Source organism: Balearica regulorum, chromosome 15 (genome assembly GCF_011004875.1).
Source record: "Balearica regulorum gibbericeps isolate bBalReg1 chromosome 15, bBalReg1.pri, whole genome shotgun sequence".
NCBI lineage: Eukaryota > Metazoa > Chordata > Aves > Gruiformes > Gruidae > Balearica > Balearica regulorum.
In genome coordinates, this window is record NC_046198.1 from 15,085,961 (window position 1) to 15,098,567 (window position 12,607).

The following is a 12,607-nucleotide window of genomic DNA, read 5'->3' on the forward strand; positions in this document are numbered from 1 at the left end:
AGACATGCAAATGATTAAGGAAAAAATACTGCAACTCCTCTAACGCAGAGTGTGCCGTATTTCACAGCTACAAATGTTACAATCTTCAATAAAAGGAAGCCAACAATTCCCTTCAAAGTCATGAAAGCACTAAGCTTAGTTGTGAATGACTGCCTATAGAGTATGTTGTGACACATGCAGGAAGCGTTATGTTTTATAAGAAGAAGGTTCAGATTCTTCTTGCCAACATGATTTTGATAAGGAAGCAAGACTTTGCCAAGAAAAGATATGTTTGTTTTCCAAATCCTTATATAGTCTTTATCACTCATGTATTTGTACTTCCACTTGTATATATTGGCATGCAGCATGACTCAATCTATCATCTTCTCTTCCCTATATAAGGAGCACACAAATCAAGCGTGGGAATAAAGGGGCCACACTTTATTCCTCATACAAGGAAACAGAACAATAATCTAAACCAAAAAGTATCCGGTGAGAAGTAATAAACTCTTCCTCCCAGCCAAATTCCACAACAAATCATAGAATCATAAAATGGTTTGGGTTGGAAGGGACCTTAAAGATCATCTAGTTCCAACCCCCCTGCTGCGGGCAGGGACACCCTCCACCAGACCACGTTGCCCGAAGTGTCATCCAACCTGGTCCTAAACACTTCCAGGGATGAGGCATCAAATCAAATCCTTTGATCCACCTAAGAACTATGTCAAGCAGAAAGGCTGATCCCCTTGATCTAAATGCCTGCACCTCAAGTCCACAGACTGACCAGCCTTACCTGTCATCACATGGCTATGGTTCAGGTCAACCATTCTTTTCTAAGCTTTGGAGGGCTGAATGCTTACCATCTGTTTCTGCTGGACCTTACCTGCCGCTGGCTCTTCTGGACGCAGGGGAAGTAGGCACCTCGGAAAGGTGCCTACTTGGCTTGCTTGGTGAGAGTCCCTTTGCTCTTGCTAAGGTCTTAAACCAACTAATGGGAAAGGCAGAAGTGATTCAGCTGGGAAAAGCTCTGGTCCATCTCACCTAAGAAAGAACTGAAAAGAAACTTGCATGGGAAATCCTCCAAGTGAAATAATTTCAGAGAAACATGTAATGCATTACTGCAGTTGCAGTTTAAGCTAGCAAACAAGTATTTCCAATTCACTTTTTATTCCGAAACTTCTAGGATTAGATTATTACAACTCCTACACAGAATATGCTAAATTTATCACTGTTCCTTAATACTGTGTTGTATTTTACAATGAAAATGGAACATTCATTTATTTTCCAGGCTTTTTCTCTAAAAATACGACATTTTCCCATAAATACATTACTGCAAATTTATTTTAATTTACAAGAGCTAAGGGTAAAGCTTTCCTTTTCATTTACAAGTCAATAATATCTTTTTATTTTCAAAATTGCATTTTATTTTTCCTGCTATATTATACTATATCCCAAGGGAGGAAAAAATGCATTTAAGTTGGAGTGCAAGGTATCTTCATTTCTAATACTAGATGTACTTGTTACTAGTCAAAGAGCAGGTGCAAATTCATGTTAACCTAGCAAAACTAGACATTCCTCTATACACTATGTTTAATTGGCACATACTGTAACATTTATGCACTGCTAACCTATAGCAAAGTATTCTGTACTAAGCCCCAAAGGCTTCATGCCCAGTACAACACTGGAATATCCCACCTGAAAGGTAATGGACTGAGCAAATTACCGATAGCCAAGGTCTGACATGACAAAGTGATGCCTCCCAGCCGAACATAACAGTAAAAACCTGTTTAACACTTAGACTTCAAATGGGTTTAAATTCATCAACTTAACTAAGCAATTTTGAGTTCATATTACAGTCATGGCTGCAAACTCTGTGTATTTCTATATATTTGTATATGCATACATACATAGCCCTTTCTGTCCATCAGCATCGCTTCTCTCTACAGGAGGTTCAGTGCTGCTGGTGTTAGCAGAACTGCGGTAGAAGATGAACAGCCAAGAGGGACACGCACCCCTGCAGAATGCTGACACTCAAGTCTGTATCAATTGACTGGTCCCGCTGATGGCTGTGAAGATGAACTAACAGGTCTTTTTGCAACTCTAAGAGACCTATGGAAAGCACGCATTGCTTTGTTTTTAAATAATGACTCGACTACAGTCATACCTACCGCAAGCCTTGATCTGCAGGTAACCAACAAGTTGGGTTCATCTGTTAAGTTGCAGGTGAGCTTACGCACCCAGGAAAAGTCATCAGATTGGCTTTTAGACACTCCCCCACTCTCACAAACAGTACACTACTGAACAGTGCAGATTAACTTCAATTGTGCCTCTCACGTTATTCTGAAATCTCTAAAGAACCTTGTGACTGTTTATTTAAAAGAAAAAAAAAAAACCAGACTGACTGACCGACCCATCCTTTGCTATGGCAATCAAGATCATCTTTGTTTCTGTGGGAACAGCAGAAATCCCCTAATAGAGTTCATCTGCAGATAAAATCTTGGTCTCTGAACAATTATTTCTTGTAGACACGAAACAGACTATTCGATTTAAAGAAACATTTAGAAAACAGATGGTTAACACATTAATTGACTGGCTAGGAAGAACGACTGTACACTGAATGAAGATGTTCTTGTCATATACATACTTCCTATTTGCAGCTCTTCTGTAAACAAATTCAACACCATACATGAGAACATCACACCCACATCTCATTAATACAGCCATCACCCTTAAACATACAGGCTGGCTTCATTTATTAAAGATTACACCTGCTTTTGTGTCTATTTAGTCCATAGTATTATATTAAAAATAGTCTAAATAAAATGAATACCATAGAGAGTTTTACAAAATATTTATTTTGAAAAAATCACTCTGTACAAATTTAACATTGTCAACACCAAAGTTTTATAAAAAACGCTAACACAACAGAAAGATGATCTGATCAGCTTAAATTGCTATTTTCTTAAATTACAAAGAAACAGATTCATTCTAAAGAAGCTATTGTAATTCTAAACATTAAAAAAAAACAACGAGAGAACTTTGTAAGATTTTACTTTTTTAATCTATTACAGCCAAATACATGTATCAAAGGATGACTTTTTCCATCCTTTTTATAAACTTCCCTCCCCCCCCTACACTGTCCACAACTAAACCAAATACCCTAAGTGGTTTACACTTTTACTGTACATAGCCTGTGCTCCAAGAAAAGCTAGCACAATTTGATCATCATTTTCTCAGTGCCTAACAAGAAGTCACCTCTATACATTTGGTACAAAATTCTCTGTACAAACCAACTTTATTCATGTAAATTTGAACCAAAGTTAAACGAGAAGTATTTATTTGTGCCTTCAATTTGGTGTAATGAAGGGACAGTGATTAAGTAAAATTTGGTAACTAGGAATACTGTTTTTTTTTTAATTACTATTGTATAAAAAAATTAATATACTGCAGGTCATTAGGAATGGCAGACCCTAAATCTAACAGTGCTAGTTTTATAGTCCTCATCATAAAATAAGATTTTTCTGTACACTATTTAAGTTTCCTCTCTTCATTTTAAGCTATTTGTGAAAGCTGTTGTTGCATATTAAACAATGTTTTTTGAACAGGAAGAAATGTCCTCTCATGAAATTAAAAACAGTAAAATTGTCCTATTCCTTTAAACACGATTAAAATGAAGACTGACAAAATGCAGTGTGACAGGTAAGCCATGGTCTGGAAAGCTTTTTTCACATTTTCTTAACACAATATATGGCTCACACCACAAACAGCAGCAGAAAAAGCTATTGAAAATTTCAAGTTACAGCCAGGGGTGCCAGGCAGGATCCATACGACAGAGATTATCCAAGCTATTTGCAGCTGCTACCAGAGTGTTGACTTTACTTTCTCCTCCTTCAAACTGAGCAAGATTATGAAGTCGAGTCATGATAGCAGTAACAGCTTTTTGAACTAGGGAAACCAGCTGCTGGCTGTCCATATTTTCGGGTTGCCCAGCTGCTGAGAGTGGAGAGGAAGTATCCTCTTGCGTTTTTTTGTGCCATGCAATTATTTCGTCCCGTAGCACAGTTTTTAGGATGCCATCAACCTATATGAAGGAGAAAAATCAGACTATTATATTTAATCCAAAGAACCATCAGGGATTATAGAATTGTAACGAGACTTGTCAATGGCATTTTGACACTTTTGGTCCCGCTTTACAATCTCAGTCTTTCAAGATGCGTGTGGCTTCCAACTGCCTTTACTATTTCCTCTCAAGGGTTTTCTTTTCATAAAAAGCTTTCATTATGAAAGCACAACACAGTGACTCCTACAGAAATGAAAAATCACATAAATTCTAACATATAGTAAGAGCTTCATGCACAAATACAGTCATGTACATTCTATTTTTAAACTACTCCACTAAATTTACGACTTTTCCCACACACATACACACCAGTCTTGCACAAAGAGTAAGAGCACTTTGCAAAGTTGGGGTTTTTTTGGTTTTTTTTGCAATGATTACACTCTCAGGGAATGCTGTGTTCTGCCAGATAGGGAAAGAATGCTGACTGCAACATACATACATATATGTTTATACATATGTATATATAGGTCAGTTCTAGTCTTGGATGAAAAAGAAATGCCTGCAACAAATAGCTTCCTGTTTTTTTCTCATCACTGAGTCAAATTACTGACATTAATCTGTTAACTCCAACAGTTTTGAGCTTCTAAAACAAACTTCTAGGTATCCAGTCTCAGTCAAATTCACTGTTTGCACATAACAAATAAAACATTTTATAATACATAAAGGTATTAGGCCAACATATATTAAACATATTAAATATATTTTATGCACATTTGTAACAAAAATAAATGCAGAAAACGTTAAAAGCATTCCTCTTAAGTCCAAAAAAAAAAAAAAAAAGGACAGATAATCTAAAGCAATAATCACTACATGCCTGAACTGAGCTAGGCACCCATTGCTCCAAAAAGAATAAATGGGCACCTGTGCTCTGATCTTCAGGAAATCATAGAATATCTCGGGTTGGAAGGGACCCGTAAGGATCATCGAGTCCAGCTCCCTGCTCCTCGCAGGACTACCTAAAACTAAAACATAAGACTAAGAGCATCATCCAGATGCTCCCTGAACTCTGGAAGGTTTGGTGCCATGACTACTTCCTTGGGGACCCTGTTCCAGGGACCCACCACCCTCTCAGAGAAGAGCCTTTTCCTAATGTCCAGTCTGAACTTCCCCTGATGCAGCTTCATCCCATTTCCTCACGTCCATGATCAGCGCCCCCCCCCTCCGCTCCCCCCTTGAGGAAGATGAGGACTGCAGCGAGGTCCCCCTCAGCCTTCTCATCTCCAAGCTGAACAAGCCAAGCGTCCTGCCCTTGAGACCTTTCACCACCTTTGCCGCCCTCCTCTGGACACACTCTAAGAGTCTGATGTCCTCCTCCTACTGAGGCGCCCAGAACTGCACACAGTACTCGAGGTGAGGCCAAACCAAATTGATGCGGCAAGTCTAATTGGGTACGCATCATTCAGATGTTGAAATTACAGGCTATGTCTGCAAATTTGTTTGCACGTATAGACAAGGCTTTGTAAGGTAGAATGATGAATTATTAAAAAAAAAAAATTCTAACACAGCTTTCTGTATTATAAAGAAAAAAATCACTTTAGGGTATTTTCCATCTTTTAAAGAGTAACTAGCTCACACCATAGCTACAGTACGTTCTGTGCAATGTCCTTCTGGTGCAAATTGCTTGCCTAAGTGCAAGATAGCTCATTTTTGGAAAGCATTAGAATTTAAAAGGAAGTTAGACAATTTCTTCAGAAAACTACACCCTGCTAAGAGCTAGAATCCATCAAAGTAACAGTATATCTTTAGCATTCTATTCCCCTAACAAAGGGCCAAGATGCAATTCTGTTCACAGATTATTATGAAAATTCTAAATGATACTGCATTTGTCATTTTACTATCTACCACTGCCAGAATTTGTAAGTATTTACGAAGCTAGAGTACTGAAACAATCATCCTGAATTAACATGCCTGGACAAAAAAATTGAATTAAGAGCAGAATCACACCTATCTTCCTCCTATTCTTCTCCAAAAAGCCAAACTGCAAACATTTCAGCTGGCCTTTGTGATGACCTTAGGGTAAGATTTAAAAACAAACACAGACTGTTCTGTTTCTATCTTAACCAAGAAAGTGCTGTTCAGTTCATATATTACCAAATATAACACGCCTGCAAACAACCTTTCAGAAGGTATACAGAAGGTATACGAACCTTAAAGTTTGGCTGTGCAAAGCAGCGAGCTACTGCAATCATAGATGCAGTCAGTGGACCAGACACCCCAATGGTGGTAAGAAATTCAGAAATGTTTGGCGTAAGCCGGAACGGAACTGGACGATTGGCATCCAAATCTCCAGTAGCATCGTTAATGTCAAAGCGAAAGTAAGCTACATTTAGCTTGCCAGTATCCTGGATTTAAAAGCAAGATACACAAAAGTAATTAAGGGAACAGATTTTCATTAATGAAACCAAAAGAAGTTGGGGTTTTGTTTACTGTTAATACTCAGAGTACAAATAGCATTCCCACAGCTTTTCACTCTTTCAGTCAAACAGTTTTTCATCGAAAAAGTTAAAGGCATGCACAAAGACAGGTACATATTTCTCTCAAAACGTGTGTCCAAAACCCCTCACTAAATACACATTATCGTAATATAAAACTCAAGGAGTAGATTCTTCTGTAGCACGGTCTATAAGGAGTCATGCTGACAGACAGATCTCTAGTCTCTATGCATCCCAGCTCCAGGTAAGCATTCTCTAGGCATTGTTCACTCCAGGTAAACATCTGGATGTTTATCTAGAGGGATTAAAGAACCTTAATTGCTATACAGAGTATAGCCCTCCACGTATTAAAACAGCATTAAGACTTTAATATATACCACCTTTGCCCTACCAAGGTGGCAAGCCTCATTTTAAATGTTGGGTTAAAAGAGAAAAATCACTATTAATAGGAGCTGTAGCTTGACGTGATGGCAATGATGAAATGAGAATAGTATTTGAAAAAGGGTATTCCCCTTTAAGAAAATGAAGCTCTACATTTTTTTAATTTTTTTTTTAATCTGTTTGACACAGAGATATGTTCAAAGCAATATATCTGAAGGAGGACTAAAAAGAGAGACTTATCAGTCATTTACATGAACAGTTCCAGTATCTAAAAAACTGTTTTACAAAGTTCTAAATTCTCACCACAGAAGGTAGAGCCGATGTCCACGGGGACTGCAGTTTAAATTACTACCTGCATGACAGGCAGTCACATATAAATGAAAAGCCTACTGAAATGCACTGTTAATTATATAGATCGAATTGGCGTTTTGACTAATTTCAAAAGTATAGTCCAAATTTCCATTTGATCAAAGACGACAGCATGCATCTAGAACAAACTAAAGCATACCTGGGCAATCTGCAGCATTTCAGGGTTGAGTCTATTTAAATGAAAGATGAATTCTGCAAAGCCAATTAGGGCTAACTGAATAGTGAACATCTTCCGAAAAGTCCAGTAATCCGTAGCGTTGGGGAATGTATGTAAAGCCCACTCCTTGAGCATACTGCGCGGCACCATGTTACTCTGTACTTCTTTAAGTATATCTCTCAGAACCTACATATGAAAAGTATTACTTGAAAGAGATCATTTTTAATACACTTCTTAGCAACAGACAAATATGCCAAAAGCAACTACCAACTTCTCTCAACTGCTGTATCCCATTTTGGGAAAAACATCCTGAACTTGGACGCTTTCAATCCAACACTGTTTCCTGACTTTTCTCAAAACACATCTTTGTTAGCCCATCCTTTGCACAGCTAGAAAATATTCTTTATCTGAAAAGACTAAGTTTTTAATGAAGCCATATAAGCATGAGAACTGCAAAGAGCCATCTCAGAAAACATGAGACTGAAAAGTTACATAACCGGATTTGAATTACCTTCTATTCGAGACTTTCAAGAAACTCAGAAGTGAGTGAAAGAGACATTCAAGTCACGATGCTGCACTTCCTTATGGGAAACTAACGGAACATACGTCACTATTTTCTAGCTTCAGTGCAAGCTGGATGTGTGTTTTGCAGCAATAAAATAATTTTCAGCAATAAATCCTTTATTTTTGCGAAATGACAGGCTTTGATGTTATACACAGGACCTACAAAGCATGCAACCTAAGGATGGCTCTCTGCATCATTAATTCAGATACAGGGTAAAAGGTAAAGGATTTTTATTACACAAGATAGGCAAAGACACTGTGTGAAGTAATTTGTATCGTATTATTACAGCAAAATTACCTCAAATACACAAAAAGATAAAAGCTGAGAGCTGTAATCAACTGGATCTGTAAGTGAACACTGTGCAATATTTTTTTCCCTAGATGTAAACATTTGCAGTCTACCAGAATATTTAATTACTGTAGCACATACTAATCAATTAGAAAAAGAAATAAAGTTAGGATCTGTTCCATTACACCAGAAAGCATGATAGTCACACTGACTTCAATTAAATGGCTGTTAAAGAGTTTCATAACCTGAAGAAAAAATTCTCAAAATAGAAACAGATGTTACGTAACACTTCATTTTATTTTGTAACAAAGAAAGTCTGGAAATACAGTTTCTCTAAATGATGTCTGTGATACATGTGTACCATGTATTTTCTAATAGCTATATTGGAAATGGGACTGGCATTTTATGTAAGAATTTGCACTAACCTTAAGATAAAAAACATAAAATAACCTTATTTGTCACAATTGGATGTTTGATGGAGGTTACAGAGAGAGGTAGCTTTGTTCTTTCCGAGTACCATCATTTATTAGGGTGAGATTACTCAAATGTTTCTATTTGATTTCGATGAAATGAATCCACTGGCAATTTCAGGAGATACATTGGAATAACACAGAGAAGCCTGCATCACCATACCATGCTGTAACTGCTTATGGAAATTAGGAATGGCATTTCCCATGTTATCAATTAATTATTTTCAAAGTGCTATATGAAAGGGCCAAAAAGCAATCAATGCCTTGTCTGGTTTTGGTTGCAGTTACCCAAAACAACTTAAGAGTAAAACAAATGCAGCTTTTTTGAAGCTTTCCAAGATAATACAAAACACCAAAGAGCTGTAAGGAGTTCCCAAGAATACATTAAGCAAAAGCAAAACAAACCCCCCAAAAATCAAAGCACCAGCTCTGCAAAAATGTATCTGTCTCACACTTAATGAGAAGTGAAGGGTCGGGGCTTTGGGGAGATTGGACACCGTAGAGTCTGCAAGAAAAGCCCTTGATTAAAATTCCTTATATATTCTAATACCTGATGGCTAGCTTGAGTCCCCCGTGCTTGGACTGTTGCCAGTCTGTCATAGTAACGAGAAATAGGGTTGTCATGCTCAATGCCTTTCTTGGCACAGCGTTGCTTATAGATCTCCACCAGGGAAAGAGAAGAGGGATTGTCTTCAACCAAACGCATCTGCGGAGAAACTGCTACAACACGAGGGACTAGGAGTCATGTGAGAAGGATAAGAGAAGATGGGACAGGGTGCAGAGAGAGCAAAACAAAACAAAACAAAACCAGTTAATCCATAACCCAAATACTGAAAGAAGAATTAGCACGCACGTATCAGCCCTTAAAACATGGCTGTGATAATCAACTGAAGTTTATCAAGAGAAATTTTTTATTACTACACTCATAACTAATTCACAAGCTCAGTTAAAAAGAAAGCAAGTAGGATAGCAGATTTTTATCTTAACAGAAACATCTCAACTATATTATAAAAAAAAATTATTATTCCTACTTTTCTTTATCTGCAGAAGAGAAGGTAGTATTTTGTTCAGATGCAAACGGGTTTGTAGTATCTGATTACATGATACTGGCATTATGACAATAAAAATTACTCTGAAGAACGAAACTACTGAACTCAATAGGATATTTAAAGTGATTCAGAAAAACCAGAGGAAAAAAATCTGAGCATAGTTGAGAAATTGATGTTTAAACGACACTATGTGAAAAGTAACATAGGGAAGCTGCAGCAAAACATTTACTAAGTAGTAAACTGAAGCCACTGAGCTTTTCCCTGATGAGCAGTAAACTTGCAAAAACCTGACTTGCACTTTCACGGTGCTCAACAGATCTATCATCTTGTGGAGGCTGATGTGCACCCCACCAACACCACGACGGACAAGCCTCTTCCCCAGCTAGCCTGTCCACTGACACTGTGTGTGCTGTCTGACAGCGACCTCCAGTTACCACCAAATCTGTTCTCTCAGCACTTCCCTCAGCAGCTATAATAATTAACCTCAGAAATACAGGGAAAACTTGTTTAAATGCATTTAAATCGTTTGATGTAATTTCTTCAATCATAAAGAAGAAAACGCATTCTGCAGAAGGAAGGGGTGTTAATGAGCTGTTTCTTCTGGTCTGCTTCCATTAACCTCTGGCAGCAGAGAAATGAATGTTCTTTAGGTTCTTTCACATAGTATCAAACCACAAGTACAGAATTATTTCCAAAACCACTGTAGTTTAAAAACAGCTCTTTGAAGGAAAACACGTTACTTTACTAATCATGTTATATAGAGGAGGTATTTCTGTATCAGTAGCCTTCTTTATCATATCTTTCAAGGCTTTATCTACTCCATTTCTGCTATTTTGGCCTCAGAGTGATGCAAAACTGTCTTCGCATATGTAGAGATACTATATTTACCTTTTCTTATAACAAATCCTTTGGCTTGTACATTTTGGTCTTTTTAAAGTTAGAGCTGAAATACACATTTCTAGTTCTGTAAGAGCAACTTGCATCATCTGGCCACCTAAACTCATGACAGCAACTCCATGGCACCAGATACTATCAGCCCAAACAGGAAGACTGATAAAGTCATGCTTTTAAAAAATCAGATTCCAGCACTTTTTAAAAGGACAACAGCAAAGCAGCAGCTTTGTCTTAGTGTCTTTGATTAAAGTTTCCCTTGTCCATAATATATTTCCTGCTCACCAACCAAGGATTATTAGAACTGACTAATGCAATGTACAGAACTCATTTATATCAAGTTAGTAAGTGATTCATTGACCTTCTGAAATGGAAAGTATTTATATATTACTATGAAGTAACTACACAGCTGTAAGCTGAATTCGCCAACAGCCTCAGCATCTGGGAAACACAAGAATTTAACTATTTTAAAGCATTTACATCTGCAATTGTATTTGAATCACAAGCAGATCAAGTATGTTGCCAGGTGAGACATTGATATTCTCTGTTTCTCACTTCAAGAATAAATTATTTATAATCAACACATGAAAAAGACAAGATACACAAGGAAAGAGAAAGAATTAAGACTGTGTGTTTGGCCTTCATTCAGTTCCTATTTTGAAATGCCTAAATACCTGACCATTTTATTACACGAGCATTTTGGCAATTTATCCACATAAACCACAAAGGAACCCTCCTCATTAAGGCCTCCCTATCATTATGTTTGGTAACTCCCTAATGTTTAAGCATTGCGAGACAATGCTGTTGGCAAAGCGCACTCTCCAAACCAAGTAACCTTCTATAAGAAGACAAAGGTACACCCAAGAGAAGTCCTGCATCCAAAATCTAGATTGTGAATGAATTTTATTTGGCAACAACTAACCAGTCAGTACAAATTCCTGAAAGTTAACATCACCATGGATATATAAAGTTACTTCAAAAATTACAAAGATATGGTCTCATATCAGAGAATTAAAAACTACGTATCAAATTTCAAGCTCTATAAAAAAATTCTTTCTTTTTCTGTGTTATGTTTAAGAGGTAAATGAAATTCAATATTCATATATTGCAACTTGGGGAGAAAAAGTTTTGTTCTGTCCCTCCCCAATTGTCCCTAAATGCTTGTTCATGTATCCATTTCCATAGCAACAGATCCAATGGGCATGTCTCTACCTTATCTATGTTATTCACAACTACTTTATACTATAAATGATGCGTGTAAACTCTCCTAAAAACACCCTAGATCACATGCAATCAACTTAACCTCTTCAGAGTCATGCTACAATGCCAGAAGACTAAATCACCTAGACAGATGTGAATTTACCTTAACTTCAGTATCAGTGATTAGTTGCGGTCAAAAACTTTAGCAATTATAAACTTTGAGTATATATTTAAAAATAAAACAAAATCTCTCTTTTCAGTACCTGTAAAAAACAGATGTCTTTTTGTGGTTTCCTTCCTTTTCTCCAAGCAGGGGTTCAAAAGGCGAAGAAGTTGTAATACCCGCTCTTCTCTGCGAGACTCTGTCAGGCAAGCATCATTCATGACCAGATAGGGGTAAATCTTTCCATTATGGCCTCGGATATAGAGTCTTCTAGCTGCAGTGTTGTGTTTCTGAACTATCTCCACTCTGGGCATAAACCTGTCAGGAAGAAAAGGGTATTAAAGCACCTCAGCTAATCTCCTCTGATATTAAATCCTGATGTAAATAACCAAGCCAAACAAAAAACAAAACAAAACAAACAAAACCCCAACCAAAACCACCAGAGAAGTAAGGCAGTGCAACTGTATTGTAAGGTACAATGCTACTATCCAGCTAGCCCACGGTTCCTATTTTGTAGTCAAAATGCTCTTCTGTTTGAATACGTTT

The 12,607-nt window shown here is 37.3% G+C and overlaps 1 protein-coding gene across 10 annotated transcripts in view; it reads right to left on the reverse strand.

Moving 5' to 3' along the window:
- Positions 1-2,815: 2,815 nt before the first annotated feature.
- TRRAP (transformation/transcription domain associated protein) overlaps positions 2,816-12,607 on the reverse strand; it is a 96,989-nt gene continuing 87,197 nt past the window's right edge. For all 10 annotated transcript variants that reach the window (XM_075768055.1, XM_075768060.1, XM_075768057.1 and 7 more), the window contains 5 exons: positions 12,162-12,379; positions 9,309-9,493; positions 7,418-7,621; positions 6,244-6,438; positions 2,816-4,057 (listed from right to left, as the gene is read on the reverse strand). In XM_075768055.1, the coding sequence (XP_075624170.1) occupies positions 3,773-4,057; positions 6,244-6,438; positions 7,418-7,621; positions 9,309-9,493; positions 12,162-12,379 (1,087 nt within the window). In that variant the 3' untranslated portion in view covers positions 2,816-3,772. The remainder of the gene's footprint in view (positions 4,058-6,243; positions 6,439-7,417; positions 7,622-9,308; positions 9,494-12,161; positions 12,380-12,607) is intronic.